General features: G+C 50.9%; 1 protein-coding gene across 1 annotated transcript; it reads left to right on the top strand.

Moving 5' to 3' along the window:
- Positions 1–19352: 19352 nt before the first annotated feature.
- On the top strand, positions 19353–21366 carry LOC119337193 (alpha-1,3-arabinosyltransferase XAT3-like). Its single transcript, XM_037609313.1, has 2 exons — positions 19353–19570; positions 19708–21366. The coding sequence occupies exons 1-2, from the start codon at positions 19447–19449 to the stop codon at positions 20964–20966; spliced, it is 1383 nt and encodes a 460-aa protein (XP_037465210.1). The 5' UTR covers positions 19353–19446; the 3' UTR covers positions 20967–21366.
- Positions 21367–22486: the final 1120 nt, after the last annotated feature.

Here is a 22486-nt window from a genome sequence, read left to right as displayed (position 1 = left end):
AAGGCCGAACGGCGACGAATTTGACGACGGCGATCCTCGGTGGCCGAGGAGGGGAACGGCGGAGCTAGCGCCATCCAGGGGCTTCCGGCGCCTTTCATCTGGGTGAGGATGAAGAGGGAGACGAGGCGGAGCTTCCTGGAGCATCGGCGAGGCGGGGCGGTGGCTGTGGCCGCGGCGAACGGCGTCGGTGGCGACAAGCTCCGCTCGGGCAGAGAGGGAGAGAGAGCAGAGGAGAGGATGGGGTCCAGGGGGAGAAAGGAGAGGTGCAGGGGGCGAGGGGGAGTGCGTGGCACTCGGGGCTGGCTCCAGAAGCGGCGGCAGCAGGAGGTGGCTCGGGCGCGTGCCGGCGCGCGGTGGCCACACGCCCTCCTGCCTACTGGCAGGAGGTTGAAGACGGTGGAGGCTGCGGTGGGCTCGGCCGCTGGAGTTGGGCCAGGTGGGCTGCGAGGTGAGCGCCAGGTACTTCTCTCTCTATCTCTCTTTTCCTGTTTTCTATTTTTCTGCAGCTTTGTGGCTTTATTAAAAATACTAAATCAATCCCAAAAATCATGCAACTGCTCATGACCACTGTTAGAAATATATCCTACAGTAAACATTTCAGTTTGGGATTATTTGAGCATTTAAAATATTTTATAGTATTTAAATGCCAAAATGCAAATAAGTAATGATTTAATTCAAAAATCCAGAATGGCCTAAAAATATGTGCATCATTTTGGCAGAGGTTTTCACCTTTACCGGAAATCATGAACATTTCCAGAGGGCATTTTGGGTTTATTGAAAAAGATTTTATTTTGACGCTAGTTGAATTCATTAGCTGCTAGGGTTTATCAGCCCCCATTTCAAGTTTCATAAAATTTAAACATGATGCATGGATGCTAAAGCAAAAACAAGCAAAGCCTGAACTGGGGATGTGACACTTCTGATAACACACAACAACTTGGTACAGAAAACAACCACTTTATTGATGCTAGCAGAAACATAGATTCGATATTACATCAAGTAGCGAGGCCAAGCGGCACACATGGTGCGGCTGAACAGTATGTACATTATTTAATGAACATGAAGGGGCCTCGATCACGACAACTACGCGGCAGCGGAACAAGGACGAAATGGAACTCCATAGCACAGGGACACCGATGTGGACACGATCTAGACACGGGAAGCACTCTGATCCGGTAAGACTTTCCTCGAAGCTCATGATGCGCCAGGTCAGTACATTGATTGTACTTGCAAGCTCACAACAAACATAAGCATAATGGCAAACAATAATATGACAATTAAGTAGGTTAAATGCAATGTGTCAACATACTACTCATGTAGTGAATCATACTGGTGCACTGAGTCTCTTGGACTCCCTTACGAAATGGGTTACCTCGTAACCAACATCATGAAAACAATGATCACTCCCGGATCACAAACAAAACCAACACTTCGGTTCCCACAACAACGACCATCTTCATGGTTTCATCAATCTCATCACATACCAAGTGCCAACCATATAACTTCAGTGTGCAAGATTAACTTAATCTTGTTGATCCATGGTGTGACCTACTTACGAGTTGTGTCCGTAACCGAGGACGCAGCTATCGATAGATTTAATAAACACTCTGTAGAGGTTAGTACACTGTACCCACGCCACGGAGTCCATGGCCTCGTACTCCCATTCGGGTGGACCAATGGCAGTCCGACAGAACCTTCCCATTGCCATGACACTCTCTCGGCCACTCCGACCAACTCCCCTCTAGGCTAAGTCATGGGTGGCCCCGGTGCCTACTAAAGACATCCAACGGCCACCGTCATGGCAAAACAAATCAACGGCCCCGAACGGGGACAAGGTACCATAACAAAAACGGGCACACAAGGTTATGTCTGCTTCCGGTCCAGGGTACCGCATGCCCATAACCTTCCCTCGTTGGAGGCACCGACCAGAGGCATGACAACGGACTAAATAAAGGCCTTCCCATAAAGGCAAATGTGGTTGCACTGGGAAGCTTGATTCATTGGCACCATGACCCGATCAACATTATGTTCAAGTTGAGTTTATCATCAGGTTTAACTTGAAATGAAAGAACTTCGAGTCACAGTATGCCATGAACATGCAACTATCTGACATGCACTATATCCACATAGCACTGAAGTAAACAGATCAACATCATAGAATCATTCTACTTGCAGTACTAATCACTTTAACTCACTAGTTTCAACTTCACTGGTTTTCTATCTCATCATTTTTTGTTATGCCATTAGCATATTAAAATCAATAACTCATATATGAAAATGACACCGATCATAACCAATTCATAGCCATACTATCAAAATACTTCTACTACCTCATACTAGTCCATGCATTCAAACACTACTATAAACTAAGCACTTCAATCATGAAAAAGTAAGCTGGCATAAACATTATTCATTTAAATGATTAAATGCATGAAATGCATGAAATAACTCATATTCATGTTGGGAAATCATAAATATTGAAATGACACCATGAAAATATTTGTGTGGCTTGCCTTAGCACAGAGGAGGGTCACACTCCTCCTGGTTTCCTTCTAGGCAAGCTTCTCCTTCTGAAAATAAATAAAACAGCAAAAAGAAAACTTCAAGAACACTTATGAAATTCACCAGAAATTCTAGACAGCAGAGAAAAATCTCAAATTTTGTGTGCTGCTAGAATATTCCAAAACAAACACAATGCAAAAAAGAATCAATTCATTTGGACTTATGGTTTAAAAGTTATGGATGGTCAAAGTTTCTGGTCAAAATTTGAATTAAATTCAAATAAAAAGAAAACAAAGGGGGGTGACATCGAAGACGTAAAACAGCGGGGCGCCACTACGGCGAGTCTGTACGTACCCGAAACATGGCTAGGGGTGGATGGAGCGGGTCGCAGTGGTCTTATCCAGAGACGTCGGCGGAGGGAGCTCGTCGGATACGATGATTCCGGTGAGGCAGGGCATTTCCAGGGGCTCCAACTGCACCAGCATGCACCAGTGGCTCACGAGAGACACACCGGAGAAGTCGGTCAAGCTCAAGTGGATCTGCAGAGGTGGGAAGCAGCAGAGGGGATCACCGGTGAACTCGGTCAAGAACGGCGGCCAGAGGCCTGCTCGGTAGGGCTGCGGCTATCTACAGTGTCGTGGTGGTTGTGTGAGTGTATTGCGATGCTCTGGGAGGCCGGGGAGGGGTTGTATTTATAGGCGAGGGAGGAGGGGTGCTCGGGCTCCGCCAAAGTTCTCTGGAGATGGCGCCCGGCGACAAGAGGTGTCAGTGAGAGGGGAAGAAGAGGTTGTGGCTCACGCGGCCATTGTGGGAAGGAGGAGACGAGCACACACTAGAAAAAAAGACACGTCTGTGACATTTTGGCCCGAAAGAAAAAAAAATTGTCATGCTTATGACACTTATGACGATAATTGTGACAAAACCCGGTATCATCATAGATGTGGTGGGCGCCTACTTCGATGACAAAAAACCATGACAGAAAGTGGGCTTTTCATCCTGGGCGGCCCGGAGACGCACCTGCATGACATTCTTTGGGCCGTCCATGACGGAAAAAATCGTGGTAGAAGCGAGGGCGAGGAAAGTTTCGGCGAGTTCCTGGTTACGGTGGGTGGTCGGGGCCGGGCGATGCACGGAGGATTGCGTTTTTCTCTCGTACACATACGCGCATGGGTGTGAGGCGTTGGGCTCTAACTGAACCCGACCGATTGCACTAGCTATGTTACTGAACCCCGATCGATCCCCCGCTATTAACTGAACCGAATGATTCCTTCACTACTGCTACTAATTGAAGCCGATTGAAGCTGCCTCTTGATGAACAGTTTCCGGTGAGGGTTGGATGAATAGGATCCTATGGTGGTAGAGGTCATTGCCGCTGGATGAACAAGACCTCGATCGAGGAGGTGGTGGTGGATGAACAGTAGCCGGTGGAGGGATCCCGTACGTGGAGGGCTGGTTGAACAGAACCCCGTCGAGGGCTAGTTGAACAGTAGTCGGTGGAGGCTGGATGAACAGGACCCCGTGGAGGGCTGGATGAACAGTAGCCGGTGGAGGCTGGATGAACAGGACCCCGTGTATGACCAGTAGTTGGTGGAGGCTGAAGGAAGTTGACGGTGGATAAACAGTACCAGGTGGAGGCTGGAGGATGTCGACGGTGGATGAACAGTAGCATGTGGAGGCTGAAGGAAGTGGATGGTGGATGAACAGTGGCCCGTGGAGTCCCGTTTTGCGGTACGCCGCACCCCTCCCGACGAACAGTAGCCCGTTTTAACCGTAGGCGCTCCAACACAAGTCTGTTTCCTCTGTTTTGCGATACGCCACACCCCTCCCGATAAACAGGACCCCGTTTTGACCGTACGCGGTCTAACACAAGTCTGTTTCCTCCGTTTTGCGGTACGCCAGACCCTTCCCGATGAACAGGACCCCGTTTTGACCGTACGTGGTCCCAGAAGGCCCGTTTCCTCCGTTCTGCAGCACGCCAGACCTCGTTTCGGCTGTTCCGTCCAAGCCGGTTGGCTCCCGATGAACACAGCGTATTCCGTTGCCTCCCAGTGAACACGACGCATTCTGTTGCCTCCCCATGAACACGATGCAGTTTCTCCATTCCGACCCAGCCGGTTGGCTTCCGATGAATAGGACGCCATTGCTGCCGTCCGTGGCCTCTCCATGTACACGAGCCCTGGCCATACGTATGCGCGAGTATGCATTCGAGACCCCGTCCGTATTTACATATGTGGCTGTATTTACTTTCTTGCACCCTGGCTGTACGTACGTGTACACGGTTTGGACTGGACTGCCTGAACTGCTACCGTTCCTTACTCGGCCATGGTTCAGCGTGGCAGACAGACCGATCGACCGGTATGTACACAGACAACGCTACGTACGCTTCGACCGGGTGGGTCTCAGCTGTCAGGGAGGATAAGGACGCACTTCCTTGCATGTGAAGATATAAATGGTGGGTCCTAGCTGTCAGGGAGGAGAATCATTTTTTTGCCCGCAATAAGGAGCACTTCCTTGCGTGCAAAGATGTAGCTGGTGGGTCCTAGCTGCCAGTGGGAGAAAACAATATTTTTAGGGTAAAAAGGATGCAGTTGCATGCATGCGTCCATGGGCATGGTGCGTCCCCACTGTTAGCCTCTCCAAGTACAGTCATCTTCCGATGACTCTCTTTTGTTGACCATGTTGACCACACCGTGTAGAGCGCACCAAGCCAGTGGACGACGGCGAGGCCACAGACTGGAATGCCCCGGAGATGGGGATGACGCAGAAGTGGAGTCGCAGACGGAGAGGAGTGGGAAACTTGACTGCTTCGGGTGCGGGGTGGGCCTACACTCGGCAGAGAATAACAGGAGGTGCAGAGGAGGTCGTTTGGTACCAGTTTAATATGTTTGTTTCCTGTCGATTTTGATCGTTTCGTGATCTACGTACTAGTTGCATGAATTTGTATAAATATAGGGTTTGGAATACGGGATACGCGGGTGTGGAGGCCCGGATTTAGGGAGTGCCCGATCAGTCCGTGGGCGTGCCCGAGCGCGTCCACGGACGTATAGGGGTTCGGATTTGCCAACTCCGGCTATAGATGCTCTGATTAAGCTTTATTCAGACTTTCGTTCATGCACATTTTTACACAGTAAACACTTGATCTATGAATGAAATAGTAAAGCACATTTCGCTTGACAGTTATTGTTGGTGGCAGTAGGCGAGACAGGAACTTAAACTGGAGCCACAAAAGGCACAGAAATACTTTTTCTGAGGTAAAGGTTGGCTCATTCATTCAAATGAAAGATTCAGAGAGTACAGTATCCTTAATACAACTAGGAATACACTGCCGGTAAATCGAATAAGCAGCAAGCTCACTCGATCTAGCCAACAAATGAGCCACCTTATTAGCACTACGGCTTACATGAACAAAAGAAACAGAAGAAAAATTACATGCTAAGGATTTGATATCAGCGACAATAGCACCTGTTCTCTGGCACCAACATTACCTTCTCGATCAACAGCAAACAGTCAGACTGGACAACCAAATTAAGATAACCTTCCTCTCGTGCAAGAGTGGCGGCACTACGGAGAGCCAGTACTTCAGCAACCTTCGGTGAAGTAATACCCTCAAATGACTCACGACACGCCGTGGGATACCGTCCTGTATGGTCCCGAATCATCACACCACACGCCGGGCTCGAAGAGGAAGAGAAGACCGTGGCATCAGTACTAGCACAAACCACACCAGCTCGCGGCGGAGCCCATATTTGAGTCTGCTTGGGGGCTGCACACCTTAGTGGTTGGGTCTGCTTCAGAGAATACGTCGCGATCGTAACTAGATACACTTGTATCTTCTTAACAGTTGTCGCTGGCGCTGGGCAAACTTTATTTTGAGAATTCCTTGGATCATTACGGACCTCCCATAGATGCCAGCAAACTATTGCAACAACAATGCTTTGGATTTCGTTGCATCTGTCCGGAAGATCAAAAAGGCATGGCTTTGCATTTCGCACACAAATACTATGATGATAGCACGACACCATTGTTTAGAGCTCCCCTCCTTCGCCAGATCGGACTGTTACGGTTCAGAGCAAAGAGGACACTAACCATTCAATAACCATACGATCCGCTGCTACTGCTCTACCAAATCCATTGTCCTCTAGCTGAGCTACTCAAAGCTACTCCAGCGTCCATCTTAAACAAACCCATTTTCAAGGATCCGATGTCTACACTCCAATGTGCGTCAGTCGTTGGGTACTGCCCTCTCGGCTACGTTGTGCCAGTATAATACAGACATACTCTTATATCCTGTATAAAACAACAATATGTGTACTGAGATCAGAGAAGCACCTCTTGTTTCAGCAGCAGGTCAGTGAAACAACGCTGGCAACGCAATTCATGCCAGCGTTTGGAAACAACTCTGAAAGTTGTTTCACCGAACTTCAGATCGATCCCTCGGACTGTGATCCGTATGGTATCGCCGGCCCCATACATGTGCGATGTGTCGCTCTCCTGCTGGAACAGAAGTCTCCGGCACGTAAAGCGCTAGTAGTAATGTAAAGCAGCGGGCTGCGGGCTATAAGACTAGAATATTGGAGGCAACTGCTCGACACCCTTGGGGGTGCGGCTATCTCATTATATATAAGTACCAAAGGGTATAAGTACAAGTACAACACGTATACACAAGTCTACGTATCCATATACAGTCTAACACCCTTCCTCAATTTTAACTGTTGCCTGAAGTACAAACTAAGTTAAGATTACGCCTGCAGCCTACAAACTGTGGTTGTGGAAGAGGCTTCGTGAAGATGTCAGCAAGTTGATCCTTTGATGATATGAACTTGATGCTAAGCAGCTTCTGTGCAACACGCTCTCGAACAAAGTGATAGTCAACCTCAATATGTTTTGTTCGAGCATGAAACACTGGGTTAGATGATAAGTATGTAGCACCAATGTTATCACACCAAAGCACTGGAGAGTGAGCTGAAGGAACTCGCAACTCCCTCAGCAAGGACTGAACCCAAATGATCTCAGCTGTCGCATCAGCAACTGCTTTGTACTCGGCTTCTGTGCTGCTGCGAGACACCGTAGCCTGCTTGCGAGCATTCCAGGCAATCAAGTTGGGACCAAGAAACACTGCATACCCCCCCGTGGATCGCCGGTCATCAAGACTACCAGCCCAGTCAGCATCAGAGAAGGCCGAGATCTCATAAGACGGCGCACGCTGGAGAAGCAAACCATGAGATGCAGTGAGGCATATATATCGCAGAATGCGTTTCACAGCGGACCAATGGGATGTCGTGGGCGCATGAAGAAACTGACAGACACGATTGACTGCATAAGAGACATCTGGTCTGGTGATAGTAAGATACTGTAGGCCTCCAACAAGACTGCGGTACTCAGTGGCATCATCAGAGAAGAGAGGGTCACCATCAAAAGCAGACAACCGATCAGTGGCAGACATAGGAGTAGCGACAGGTTTACACTGCAGCATACCAGCACGACGCAACAAATCCAGAGCGTACTTCTTCTGAGTAAGAATGACTCCAGCAGAAGACCGTGACACCTCCAGACCAAGGAAGAAGTGCAGAGCACCGAGATCCTTGACAGCAAAATCACCACTCAATGCAGCCACAAGGCGGTCTGCCGCAGCATCTGAGGAACTGATGAGAATAATATCATCAACATAAACCAGTAAATACATAGTAACCTCAGGGCGTTGAAGAAGGAACAGTGATGTGTCAGCAGTAGAAGGAATGAACCCAAGTGCTCGCAAAACCGAACCAAGACGTGCATGCCAGGCACGGGGAGCCTGCTTAAGACCATAGAGCGCCTTAAAAAGACGACAGAGATAATTAGGACGTGCAGGATCCACAAACCCGGGTGGCTGACGCATATAAACCTCCTCCTTCAGAACTCCATGCAAAAAAGCGTTCTGCACATCAAGCTGACGGAGAAACCATCCTCGAGTAACAGCAAGGGATAGTAGCAGACGAATGGTAGTAGGCTTGATAACTGGACTGAACGTGTCTTCATAGTCAAGACCATACCTCTGTTTGAAGCCCTTAGCCACTAACCTTGCCTTGTAACGCTCAATGGAGCCATCAGCATGCCGTTTAACTTTAAACACCCACTTAGAGTCAATGATATTGACCCCAGACACTGGAGGAACAAGCTGCCAGGTGTCATTCTTCGGCAATGCTTGAAACTCCTGTTCCATCACGGCACGCCAGTGGGAAATGCCTAGTGCAGCCTGAAAGTGGTGAGGCTCAGCAGTGGGATCCGCAGTAGCATGAGCCATGCACGCGGCGAGCCACGCAACAGTCCCATCGGTCCGGATCTTAGGCTGAAAGACACCGGTCTGACTGCGCGTGCGATGTCGAGGAGCAACAGGTTGTGGTGACGACGCAGGGCATGATGCAGGCGACGAAGAAGGCGACCTTGAGTCGCCAGGGCTCACGCCGGAACCACTGGGCGTCGGGGAGGCGGGCGGTGTGGCGCCCGACACGGCCACGTCGCCCAGGCTCACGCCGGAGCCGCTGAACGCCGAAGAAGCAGGCGAGCCTGGGGTGGCCGGCCCATCGGGAGCCGAAGCCGGCCTAGGCGAGCCTGGCATGGCTGGCCCAGGAGCAACCTCCTGCGAGACCAGCTCGGGCAACTCCCACGAGGCGGGCGAGGACGCCGCTCACGGAGCGGGGTCGGGCGATGCCCGCGAGGCAGCCGCGGACGCAGCTCTTGCGGGTTGCGGTGTGCCGCCCGATATGCATGCCCCATGCACGCGATCGTCCTCCAGACGCGCCGGTGCTTGTTCTTCAAGGAGCTCGAGACGAGCGCCACGGCCAACACCTGCAGCATGGTTAGGGAGCAACACAGGAGCATATGCAACATCCACAAATTGATCAGGCAGAGGTGTGGTAGAAGAAGCGTCTGGCATAAGAGTGATAGAGGTATTCGGAAGTGCACGAAAGGGAAACACATTCTCATCAAAAACAACGTCATGAGAAATGTAAACGCGATTGGTGGGAACATGTAGGCATTTGTACCCTTTGTGAAGGGAACTATACCCAAGAAAAACGCACTTTTTCGACCGAAACTCTAGCTTGTCTTTATTATATGGACGCAAATGAGGCCAACAGGCACACCCGAAGACTTTGAGAAAGGTGTAGTCTGGGATTTCATTGAGCAAGAGTTCAAGTGGAGTTTTCATATTCAGTAGTCGTGAAGGAAGCCTATTGATCAAAAAACAGGCAGTGGAGAAAGCATCACTCCAGAACCTAAAAGGTACGGAGGCATGGGCTAACAAAGTGATGCCAGTTTCTACAGGGTGACGATGCTTACGTTCGGCAGTCCCATTCTGCTGATGCGTATGGGGGCAAGACACACGGTGTGTAATCCCAAGCTTGTTAAAGAATGAGTTGAGGTTGTGGTATTCACCCCCCCCCCCCAGTCGCTTTGGACATGAATAATTTTCTGGCGAAGGAGACGCTCAACATGTGCTTGAAACTGGATAAACACATCAAACACATCAGATTTTTTCTTAATAAGATAGAGCCAGGTAAACCGACTGTAAGCATCAATGAAACTGACATAATAATTATGGCCACTAACAGACGTTTGGGCATGACCCCATACATCAGAAAAAATAAGCTCAAGAGGATGTTTCACAACACGACTAGACTCTGAAAACGGGAGTTGGTGACTCTTCCCCTGCTGACAGGCATCACAAATAGTTTCAGCAGTTTTATTTGACACAACTGGTAGCTCATGACGATGCAACACATGACGGACTATGGGAGCGGCAGGATGACCAAGTCGCGCGTGCCAATGTGTAGGCGAGACACGAACACCACTGAACGCCTGAGGAGAAAACTGCATGGGAGGTGCGGTTGGCGCGTCAAGTGCATACAAGCCACGGTGAAGACGACCGCTAAGCAGAACGGCCCTCGTGTCCCGATCCTTGATAAAGAAACGAAAGGGGTGAAATTCAGCAAGGACATTATTGTCACGAGTAAGTTGTGGAACAGACAACAAACTACGCGAAGCAGTGGGAATACGAAGGATGTTAGACAAATGCAGTTTTCGTGAATTGTGTGCAAGAAGGGATGCCTGACCAACATGGGAGATGCACATACCTGCTCCGTTAGCGGTGTGCACCTGATCATGACCGCGATATGGCTCCTGGACCGAGAGCTTGCTCATGTCGTTGGTGAGGTGGTTGGTAGCTCCCGTGTCCATGTACCACGAGGGATCAATCGAGTAGGATGGAGTACGCCCGTGCTCATGACCCACCACCGCAGCGGCCGCCTGTTTTTCATTCCCCTTGCCATTGTTGCCGAGGCCAAGGAAATCTTGCTTGTAGCGGCGATGACATCGAAAAGCTACGTGGCGCTCAATCCCACACAGCTGGCACGCCTGCTGAGCACCACAACTGGGGCAGCAAGCCACTGGCCGCGATCCCCCTGTGATGGACGGCGCGGCGCCCCGTGAGGGCTGAGATGTGCCCGCCGGCTTGGCAGGGAGCGACGGCTTCTGCGATTTGCCACGGGTTGCGGCATTAGCAGAGGCAAAACTCGGAGTAGATCGGCGCGCTTTGATGCGCTGTTCGCGACCAAGGAGCCGCGCATACAGTTCCCGTGGCGGGAGAGGCGCCTCGCGCCCATGGACGTTCTCAATGAGATTGTCATAGTCATCATCGAGGCCATTGAGCACATGAGTGGTGAAGTCCTCATCTCCAAGGGGCTGGCCAATGGAGGCCAGCGTGTCTGCAAGTCCTGACATCTTGTTGAAGTACTCCGTGATGGTGAGGCCTCCAAGCTTGGTCTCCCCCAACTCAGTGCGGATAGAGTGAGCACGCGCCTGAGACTGAGAGGCAAAACTGCTGTGAAGTGCAGACCAAGCCTCCCGGGATGTCGCGGCGAAGATGACAAGCGACGACACGCTCGGAGTCAGCGAGGACTGGATGGCCGAAAGTATCGCCTGGTCTTGGGCCACCCACACATGATGAGCGGGGTGATACGGCGGCGGACATGGGATAGAGCCATCAACATAGCCCTCCAAGTAGCGACTCCGTAGGAGAGGTAGCACCTGCGCCCGCCAGGATAGGTAGTTGTCCGGTGTAAGCTTCACCGGAAGAAGATGCGAGAAGTAGAACGGCGATGGCGCCGGAGCATAACCCGCATGGGGACCCATGTTCTGCCCATCATGGGGAGCGAGGGCCAAGGACGCCTCGTAGCCAGGACCGGAAGGGGCATCGACCGGACCAGGCGGGGCCACCGAAGACACGGCGGGCGCGGCGCCGTAGGCCGCGCCATAGGGTGACGGCGCCATCTTTGACGGCGGAGGCATCGGCCAGGTAGAAGGCATCGGTGGCGCGACGCCGTAGGTTGGTGCAAGGGCGCCGTACCACGGAGCGTAGGTCGGGGTAGCACCATAGTAGGGCGGAGGGGCTCCGTAGGGTTGGGGAGCCGCCCCGTAGGCGGACGGTGCAGCGCCGCGAGAGGGCGGCGGCGCGAAGGCGAAGGTCGAGGGCAAGGCGCCACCAGTGGCGATCGGCGGCTGGGGCAGGCTCGGCCCGCCCTGCTCCTGCCCGCCCTGCCCGCCCTGCAGATGGCTTTCGGCGGGCAGCGACGGCTGCCGCCAAGCCGTGGCGAGCGGGGGGGATGCGAGGAAGGGCGACGAGGGAGCGACGGGTGCGCCAGCAGGAGAGGAAGCCTAGGCGGCGGCGGAGTGCGCGGAGGCCATCGGGCTAGGCGGCGGCAGCGATCGGCGGAGGCGGCGGCGGCAGCAAGGGGTGCAGCGGAAGACGGGAACCCTAGTCTGATACCATGTAAGACTAGAATATTGGGGGCAACTGCTCGACACCCTTGGGGGGTGCGGCTATCTCATTATATATAAGTACCAAAGGGTACAAGTACAAATACAACACATATACACAAGTCTACGTATCCATATACAGTCTAACACGGGCGGCTAACCCGGCCGGATAAGGAGCAGAGCTTCTGGATGCACACATCTACTACTATCAACCCACGGCATCATTGCTTGCCCTTTTTGCCAAGCCTAACATACAGGACCAGACGCACTTAATTGGCAGAACAACGTGCTCGGACCTCAAAGCACCTAACTGATGGCGTCGTAAAGCTACATTTGCTCTGCCCGCCGGTTAGGTCCGTGGCTGCTGTGATCAAGGTCAAAGGGCTGAGTCGGAGAAAAGCAGAGGAGACAGAGGCCTCTGACCACTTGAAGAAACCAGCTGCTGAATATCTTTAGTGTTTTTCAAAGACTGCGCGCACGGTGCACCTGCCGTTCCCTGTTCTTTGTTGTTGTTGTTGTTGTTGTCAAACCGCCGCGCCCTGTTGAAAACAGCGAGAAGAGTTCACTGTCCTAGCAACGATACTTCTCATTCAGCGGCCTTTTCCAAATTCAGGCCTGAAATGATGAAATTCCAGCCTTGGAATCCACCACCAGAACGGCAGTACGTGGAGACTGTAGCTGGACGGTAGCTGAGACCAAACTAGTTTCAGATCCGTAGACGGTTCTCCGTTCTTCCGTGGACACACAGCACATGGACGGCAGGACTGAGCCATCATCCAGAGATGTACATACAACAAAAGAAGTTGGGAACACTTTGCTTACGTTACGGGGGATCGATCGTATGGCTTAATCTAGTAGGAGGAGAACGCTTTCAGTTTTTTTTTTTTAACTGGCTAGATTATCTCACCCGACGTGCGTGGAAGGCGAGGAGCCAACAGAAATCTGGTGGCGGCGATCGCAATCGATCGATCGCGGTGGAAGCCGCCGAGCTGTTTCCCCGACCTGCTCCACCTAGCTGCTACTGACCGCGCGTAGGGTTAAACGGTTCTTATCTGAAAGATGCCGCTGATGATCGTCGGTTGTACGGGAGTTTTCCGGAATCTAATGACCACGTTTCTGCACAGGCACTGTAATGTAGGGGCTGTTCGGTTTTAGGCCTTGTATTGTCACATTTTGCCACACATTTTTGTCAAACTTTTTTAAAGTTAGTTCATCAAAATGAGAGTCACAAATTGGTAAGTCTAAGAGCATCTCTAGAAGACCCTGTATAATACCCCGACGCAAAATAACCGTCAAAATACGGATCCGCGCGGAAAATGCTGCCCGACCCCGCAAACGCGTCGGACCCGTAAAAAAGTTTAAGGGGCGCGGTAAATCCCATCCCCAACCCGTGAAAACGCAGGTTTCCCCCTCGACTCGATGGTGCCCCGTATCCCAGGAAAGCGGTTGGCGGGAGGGACATTTCATCCCGCGCCCTTTCCCCACCCCCTTCCGCCGCCTCCCGCCATTGGTTCCGCTCGTCCGCCACTGGCGATTCCGGCAAAATCTGCGGACGGAATCGCGCCGGCGGGAGCGCCCTCCCCTGTTCCACCTAGACGCGTCACCTGCTCCCCGGATCGGCCAATCCGAGACGCCCCTAGTCGCCTTCGCTGCCCCGGGATCCACCGCCGCAGAGCCACCGCCCCGAGTCGCCGGTGAGTACTTGTGCTTGTGCTTTGGGATGCGGTATGCATAGTTGGTTAAGGGCCTCTTTGATTCATAGGATTGCAAAAACAAAGGAATAGGGAAAACGTAGGATTGGAATGGCATGTCCTATAGGATTTGAGTTTGTTTGATTGTGTCACGGGGAAAACAAAGGATTTCTTCCAAGAGGTTGGAGTGGATGTTAGAATTCCTGTAAAATGTAGTACAAATGAATCCTTAGGAAAAAATCCTACAGGATTCAATCCTACGAATCAAACGATCAACGTAGGAAAAATTCCTAAGGATTCTAATCCTTCATAGATTCTATGAAAATCCTTTGAATCAAAGAGACCCTAATGTTACGTTCGTATTTGTGAATTTAGATGAAATTGAGCCTTTGCGAGAAGTTTTTGCTCGAGATTCGTCCGATTCGAACGACTCGGATGTTGAGACGCTGCTTGTCAACTATCGGTAACAGACGTTGGTGATGGCCCTCGTCGTGAAGGAGCACAAAGATGAGAACCGATAGAGACGGCAAGGATCGAACGTCGGCCGTCTTTGCATTCCTTGAAATTGCCATCTCGGGAACGAGATGTTGATGCAAGACTACTTCGCCGACAATCCAACATATCCGCCGCACCTCTTCCGGAGAAGGTACCGAATGCGCCTATCCCTCTTTGTAAAAATAGTGCAAGCCTGCGAGGCCAATTGTCGGTATTTTACTCAAAGAAAGAAATGCCGCGGGCTTGAAGGGATTTAGTGCATATCAAAAAATCTCGGCAACTATGCGGGTAATTAGATACGGCATTCCGGCTGACTATGTCGATGAGTACCTTCGCATTGGTGAAGATACTACAATTGAGTCAGTGCATAGGTTTGCCAAAGTGATTATCTGTGTCTTTGGTCCTGAATATCTTTGGGCACCCAACGACGAAGACATAAAAAAATTGATGGCAGCTAGTGAGAGAAGAGGTTGTCCTGGCATGCTAGGAAGTATTGATTGTATGCATTGGACTTGGAAAAACTGCCCGAAGGCATGGCAGGGAATGTATTGTGGCAAGTCTCGTGATGCAACAATTGTGATAGAGGCCGTAGCATCTGAGGATTTATGGATTTGGCATTGCATTTTTTGTATACCGGGTACTCTCAATGATCTCAATGTGTTGCAGCGGTCTCATTTATTTGCTAAGCTTGCTAGTGGTGATGCTCCTACTTGCAACTACACTAACAATGGGCATGAATACACAAAAGGGTACTATCTTGCAGATGGTATATACCCTTCTTGGTGCACATTTGTCAAGAGCATCAAAGACCCCCAAACTAGAAAACAATGTGAGTTTGCAAGGGTACAAGAGGCAACCCGAAAAGACAATGAATAAGCATTCAGTGTTTTGCAATCTAGGTTTTTCATTATTCGTGGTCCTGTTTGTTTTTGGGACAAGCGATCCTTGAAAACATCATGACATGTTGTGTTATTCTTCACAATATATGATTCTTGAAGATGAGATAGACATGAACTTGGAATTCTTCTACGATAATGTGGGTAGGCGTGTCAAACCAACTAGAGACCCTAACCACATTAGAGCTTTTCTTCAGACCTATAGGGAGATTAAAAATGCAAACACTCACTTTCAACTTCAGAAGGATCTCATTGAGCAACATTGGCAAAGGGTTGGGCAGTAACACATTCCATTTTTACATCCATTTCATTTAATTCATGTGTGATTTGCATTCAGGACAAGTTTGGTATTTGGGACAAGTTTTGTAATTCATGTGTGATTCGAATAATTATTGTAATTTGGATAATTGTTGTATTGTAATATTGACATTTTTCTTATATTAAATTAGTAATTCTAAATATGTGGCATATGTGCCAAATTCAGATAAAAAGCATCTAATATGCGGGCCGACACGCGCGCCGGCAGAGCAGACACCGCATAGCGGAATTGTAAAACGAAATATCTGCAAATATTCCATTTTTACAGTTTCGCTATGCGGGGTCTGCTCGGCCGGCGCCCGCGCCGGCACGCAAAACCGTTTTTCCGCGGACTGTAAACAAGTTTTGCGGGTCAATGATATACGGGGTCTGCTAGAGATGCTCTAAGGAAATCTTGCCACATATTTTGTGTATATGCAATATGGGGCCCTAGTCTGCGTTGCCTAAGGTGTGGATTAAACTAAACACTCACCTAAGTTGGTCAAATTTATCTAACCTTAAATGTCGCAGCCTTTGTCAAAATTAGTCACAAACCAAACAACCCGTAATGTGTTGTATTGATGCGAGCCAGATCACTTCAATACATTTGATAAAGTAGCAGTCGGTTCGCTGTAACAGCCATTTTTTGTCTTTCTTTATTTTATTTTTATTTTATTTTATTCCTTTTTGCACTTTTTTACAGGTCTCGCAGCCTTTGTCAAAGTTAGTCATAAACCAAACAGCCCCGTAATGTGTTGTATTGATGCGAGCCAGATCACTTCAATACATTTGATACTGTAGCAGTCGGTTCGTTGTAACAACCATTTTTTGTCTTTCTTAATTTAATTTTTATATTAGTTTTTTCCTTTTTGCACATTTTTATAGTTTTCTTTACTATAAACATTTCGATAATATGTGGTGAACATTTTTCAAAAACATAGAGCGAACATTTTTCAAATATACTGAACTTTTGTAATATACGCTGAATATTTTTTAAATACACATTGAAGATATTTGTAATATACTACGTGGGCCATTTTCATAATATATGACGAATCTTTTTTATAATGCATGGAGAACTTTATATTGTGAACATTTACTTAATATATGATGAACGTTTTTACATAATTGATCATGCATACCAAAAGATTAATTGAAATTTATGAATTTATGAAAAAATAAATATAACTCTAAAAAAGAAAAGGAAAGAAAGAAACCAAAACAAAACAAAAAACCAACAGAAGAAAGCTGCAGCAAAAAAGCAGCGAAACAGAACAGGAAGAAAAAAGGCCAAACTGGGCCGGCCCAACTCGCCTGCGGGCAGCAAATAGGATCCACCCACTTTCGACCCACATGTACCATGAGCCCGCTGCACAAACATCTTGGTCCATCAATCACAAATAGAAAAATCAACCAAACCCAATCGAAAAGTTCAACTTAAAAAAACCACCCGAAAAGTAACACATGCGCGAACCAACCTGTGATTGGATGGTTAGAGGGACTATGGTATCCCCAACCCACCAGGGTTTAAATCCTGGTGCCTGCATTTATTTCTGCATTTTGAAGGTGCTCATAGGGGTAAGGTGTGTGTGTCTGTACTGTGTTAAAAAAACACATGCTTATAATAGTTCTTGGGCCCCCTCATTCCTGTTCCGCCCCACAGAACTGGCCTGATAATTTCCGCAAAGTATAAGATGTTTTGAATATTTTATTAATATGTATTACATAAAATGGAAATAATAGCAAAATAATGTCGTCCTAAAAACACACTATTAGCATTGCTATATCACGCTATAGCATTTCATTAGCGGCTGTATATCGCACTATTTTTTTTACTGATTATATACGAACTAAAATAAATGAACAGATGCACTAAAACACGTCCATATTAAAAAAGAGAGGTTACTCCCTCGTCCCTCCTATCCATAGAAACAACAGGAGTACGTAGATTCCTCTTCACCAACGCCAACATCCAACTCCGGCCACTACAGCAGCACAACTCCAGCAAGTTTGCATCAGAAGCAAATACATCATCCGTAAAGAAAATTAAGAGCGTTTAGATCATTAAAGATTTCTCTGCGGAGGGAGTATTATTCATTCATGGTAACTGTTTCTCAATGACCCTCGAGCAACAACAAGCAAAAGCAGCAGGGAGGAAGGTCCGGCGAGCGCGAGCGCGAGTCCAGTAGCCAGCCGCCGCCCGCAGCCTGGTCCATCCCTCCGCTTTTTGCGGCGGTGGGCTTGCTTATATACGGCAGGCCGGCACGCGAAATCGCCTTTGATCTCCCACCGACCGAAGCAACAGTGACCGATGGAGCTGCGCTGTCCCCCTCTCTCTGCTTCACCCCGGCTCCGTCTCGGACCCAATCCTATGTTACGCTTATGCTTCGGGGACCAGGATCGGGTGAGTGGAAGCCACGAATGGTAGATACGAGCAAGTGCGTGCGTGCGTGGCTTGGGGATCTCATCTCATCTCACTAGCCACGGTAGCCCGTCGCAAACGATGCTGGTTTTCTTTTTATTGGACGAGATGTCATGGACGGGCGGCAGCTGATGGGATCGGGGTTGGGTTGTGTGTTTTACAGGACACGAAATGTGCACGCGTTGCTTGTGAATAACTGTCCGGAACATACAGCTGGTATGGTGCGGTTCCTCTCGCCTTCAAGATTAGGTAAGAGGAAGAACGACGGTACAGCTACTAGCTCAGATTAAAATGACAACGCACGGCTCCGGCTCCGGCTCCTTTTTTCTCCTCCTCCGCGCTGTCTGCCTGCCGCATTATCTCAGCTACTCGAGTCAGTACAGCCGTGCGAGGTGAGGTGATGGATGGTGTGGTTCTCTCGCGGGCCTCCGTACGAACCCAAAGATGTCAAAGATGCGCCAGCGTTATGCGAGTGAATGTGACTGCATGATCACTCGAGACTTAACTGACCAAGAAAAATGATTCCGGCGAAGTCAATCCCTTCTGGTCGCCAGCGGTTGGCTAGGTTCCGGCAATCGCAAGGCAGTGCCGAACGAAGCCCTTGCCGGAGGACACAGCACGTGCACGGACGGACGCCGCAATCACACGCGCAACGACCTGCGTGCCATGCCGTGCCAGCATTTCTCAGTTAGTTCGGCGGACGCCACGCCTGTCTCGCACGACGAACACACTTCTCGTCTTAGTTTGGCACACTCCGGCCGAACTCGCCGCCGGCGTGGAAAACCGCGTGCGTGGACGGACGCCTAACCGCGTCACTTGCAAGAGGCAACTGTCGGTGTGAAGTGAAGAGAAATGTGTTTCAGACAGACATCGACGCGGCCTTGGAAGTTGCCATGTTGTTTCAGAGCGCGAGTGCGAAATAAACACCTACAGACGAGGGATCCTAACGAGTAGCGCGGGAGCTTTATCTGAGTGGGCGGCTGCATCAGCCGTGTCCGGCCAATCGGCGGCGAGGGGGCAACGGCCAGTGGGTCGTTAGTCTGGGGCAGTGGTCCAGCATTACTGCTGCCTGCCGTAGTGGTTGCCGTGCCGGGTCCCTGAGGTCAGGTCGAAACACACCCACCACGCGGCCGGCGGGCGCGCGCGACGCGAGCCCACCAACCAACATCTGAGCCCGAACCTCCTCCGCGCGCTACATCGCCATCGCCTCCACCAACCACGCCTTTAATACCCTTACGCCGCACAGCTCCCCCGCCCGCGCTGCGCTGTCGCTGCTGTGGCTGTGCCGCTTCCGGTCGATCCCCGGCCCGCCAAGCCACCTCCGCCTCCACCATCTCCACCGGCGGGCGCCATGAAGCAGCCGAGGTCGCGGCAGGAGCCGCGCCGGATGGGCAACTCCGCCATGGTCGTCACCATGCTGCTCTCCCTCTGCGTCCTCACCTTCATCAAGGCCCGCTACTGCTCCACTCCGTACCGTACGTCCATCCCCATTCCCCGCTCAATTCCCTCACCTGCCGATCCCTCCGCGCGCTTGCTCGGCTGATGCTGCCTGGTGATGGCCGGCGAGGCTGATGCTGATGCTGACTTGCTCGATCGGTGTGCGTGCGTGCAGCCAACAAGCCGGCGCCGCTGCTGGACCTGGAGGTGGAGATCGACGAGGACTACGACAGCAGCCGGTACAAGATCTCCGGCCCCATCGGGGAGGAGGAGTTCGACCCCAGCCGCCCCACCTGCTACAACACCAGCAAGCGCTCGGAGCGGTGCGCCGCCGTGGGCGACATCCGGGTCGACGGCAACCACTCCAAAATCTACATCAGCCCGCTGGGCAAGGAGTGGCGCACCAAGCCGTACGCGCGCCGCCACGACGCCGTCGCCATGGACGACGTCCGCGAGTTCGCACTCCTCCCCTTCGGCGGCAGCAACGACACCGTCGTGCCGCCGCTCTGCACCAGGAACCACTCTGTCCCGGCCTTCCTCTTCTCCAGCGGCGGGTTCGCGGGCAACCTGTACCACGACTACACCGACGTGCTGGTGCCGCTCTTCACCAGCACCCACCACTTCGGCGGCGAGGTGCAGTTCCTCCTCACGGACATCAAGGACTGGTGGCTGGACAAGTTCACGCCCCTCTTCCGCCAGCTCTCCAACTACGACGTCATCGACGTCGACAACGACCAGGAGGTGCACTGCTTCTCGCGCATCGTCATCGGCTCCACCTTCCACCGCCCCATGGGCATCGACGGCACGCGGTCGCCGGGCGGCGAGACCGTGGCCGACTTCAAGCGCCTGCTCCGCCGCGCCTTCCGCCTCGACCGCGTGGTGGCGTCGCACGACGGGTCGGCCAGCCTCGGCAAGCCGCGACTCCTCATCATCTCCCGCAAGTCGTCCCGGCGGTTCCTGAATGAGCGCGCCATGGCGCACGCCGCCGCGCTGGCGCAGTTCGACGTGCGCATCGCGGAGCCGGACAACCACACGGACATGCCCAACTTCGCGCGGCTGGTGAACTCGGCGGACGTGATGATGGGGGTGCACGGCGCCGGGCTGACCAACATGGTGTTCCTCCCGAGCCGCGCCGTGCTGCTGCAGGTGGTGCCGTTCGGCGGGCTGGAGTGGCTGTCCCGGGTGACCTTCAAGGACCCGGCCAAGGACTTCGACGTGACGTACATGGAGTACAACGTGTCGCTGGAGGAGAGCTCGCTCAAGGACCTCTACCCCAAGGACCATTTCTACCTGAAGCACCCCTACGACGTGCACAAGAAGGGCTGGAACGCCATCAAGACCACCTACCTCGACAAGCAGAGCGTCAGGCTCGACCTCGCCAAGCTGACGCGCACGCTGGAGCACGCGCGCAGCCTCCTGCCCTCCTCACGCTGACACTGAGCTCTACTTGCACCTGCAAGTTCAGTTTCTCCATGCTAGATTAGGTCCTCTTCTTCCTCCTCTCTCTCTCTCTCTCTCTCTCTCATGTTTGGTTCACTTCTTGATTTGTTGTTGTTCTTGTGGTGCCAAAGATTCATTTCCTTCTTTTCTTCTTTTCTTTTTCATTTTGGTAAAGGAGGAGACGAACAAGTTCGTGTCAAGCATAGGCAACAAGTGCCCAAAGTGTTAATTTACACTCTGTAAATTCGATTGATTGTCCCAGCAGCCAGCACACACTTGCAGAGAAAAATGTAATTATTTGCCCACATGGGGAGTATGTGATCCATCACTTTACTGCTCTACCACCATCAGAGACAGGGCATGTGAACAATTGAGTGTGATGCTTTTCTGGTCCCATACTTGTTGCAACATGCGTGCCCCCTCATTCTCAACAACACTAGTCATGCTTTCAATTCTGACCAGTTTCGGAGGCTTCAACTTTGTTGATGTTTTGGACCAGTTCAGGTAGGGGCTCAACTAATGTTTTCGGACCAGTTGAGGAGGACTTGTACGCGAGCATTGGAGTAGCTTGTAGCCTAGGGCAGTACTAGAGAACAGAAGCCCTGTCACTCTCCACACCCGAGGTTATCTGAAGAATGAAAAGGCTTTTACAACATTTCAGACATATGCTTTCATTTGGGACCAGTTTCAGAGGCTTCAGCTTCGTACCAGTATTTCTGACCAGCTTAGGGGCCTTCGGCTTTATATTTCAGACAAGTTTAATTAGGAGCATCAGCTTTATATTTCAGACAAGCTTTCATTTCGGAGCAGTTGAGGAGGCTTGGACCTTAGCTCAAAGCACCTATGTTCATAAGTGGTAGTAGTACTACTCGCCAGCATCATGTCGTTAGAGCAGCTTAATTTTTTTAATGTTACTATAGAGTAGCTTCATTATAGGCTGTACTACTACGATATATCCAAGCCCTTCAGCCCTATAGTTTTATCAGAAGAAAAAGAAGAAAAATAGACCCATTGCTACTAAAACTAAAAAGATGCACCGGCCTCACGCACGCACGCACCGGAGGTAGGGGAAAACGTCTTAAACTAGAAGCCAAGCCAAAGCCAGCACGAGGAGCCCAGCGCAGCGAGGCGCAGTGGTTGTCCCTCTGTTCTCCACACGGGAAAAGACGAACGGGCTAGGCCGTGGCCACGACGGGGTACCAAACAAACCTAAAGTTAATCAGTCATCAGTCCCTTTTCCTCCTCTTCTTCTTGGATTGATTATCGTTGCGAGCCAGGTTGCCCGCACAAAACGTGATGATTAGATACGAATATACTCCATCGGGCTCGGGAAAACGCCCGTGCAACCGACGATCATCAGCGGTATCTTTCAGATAAGAACCGTTTAACCCTACGCCGCGGTTAGTGGTGGCTGTAGCTAGGTGGAGCAGCTCCGGGAAGCAGCTCGGCGGCTTCCGCGACCATTCTGAATTTCTGATCGATCCCGCCACCAGATTTCTGTTGGCTCCTCGCCG

This window comes from Triticum dicoccoides, chromosome 7B, assembly GCF_002162155.2.
Source record: "Triticum dicoccoides isolate Atlit2015 ecotype Zavitan chromosome 7B, WEW_v2.0, whole genome shotgun sequence".
Taxonomy (NCBI): domain Eukaryota; kingdom Viridiplantae; phylum Streptophyta; class Magnoliopsida; order Poales; family Poaceae; genus Triticum; species Triticum dicoccoides.
This window is presented reverse-complemented; position numbering and strand designations above follow the sequence as displayed.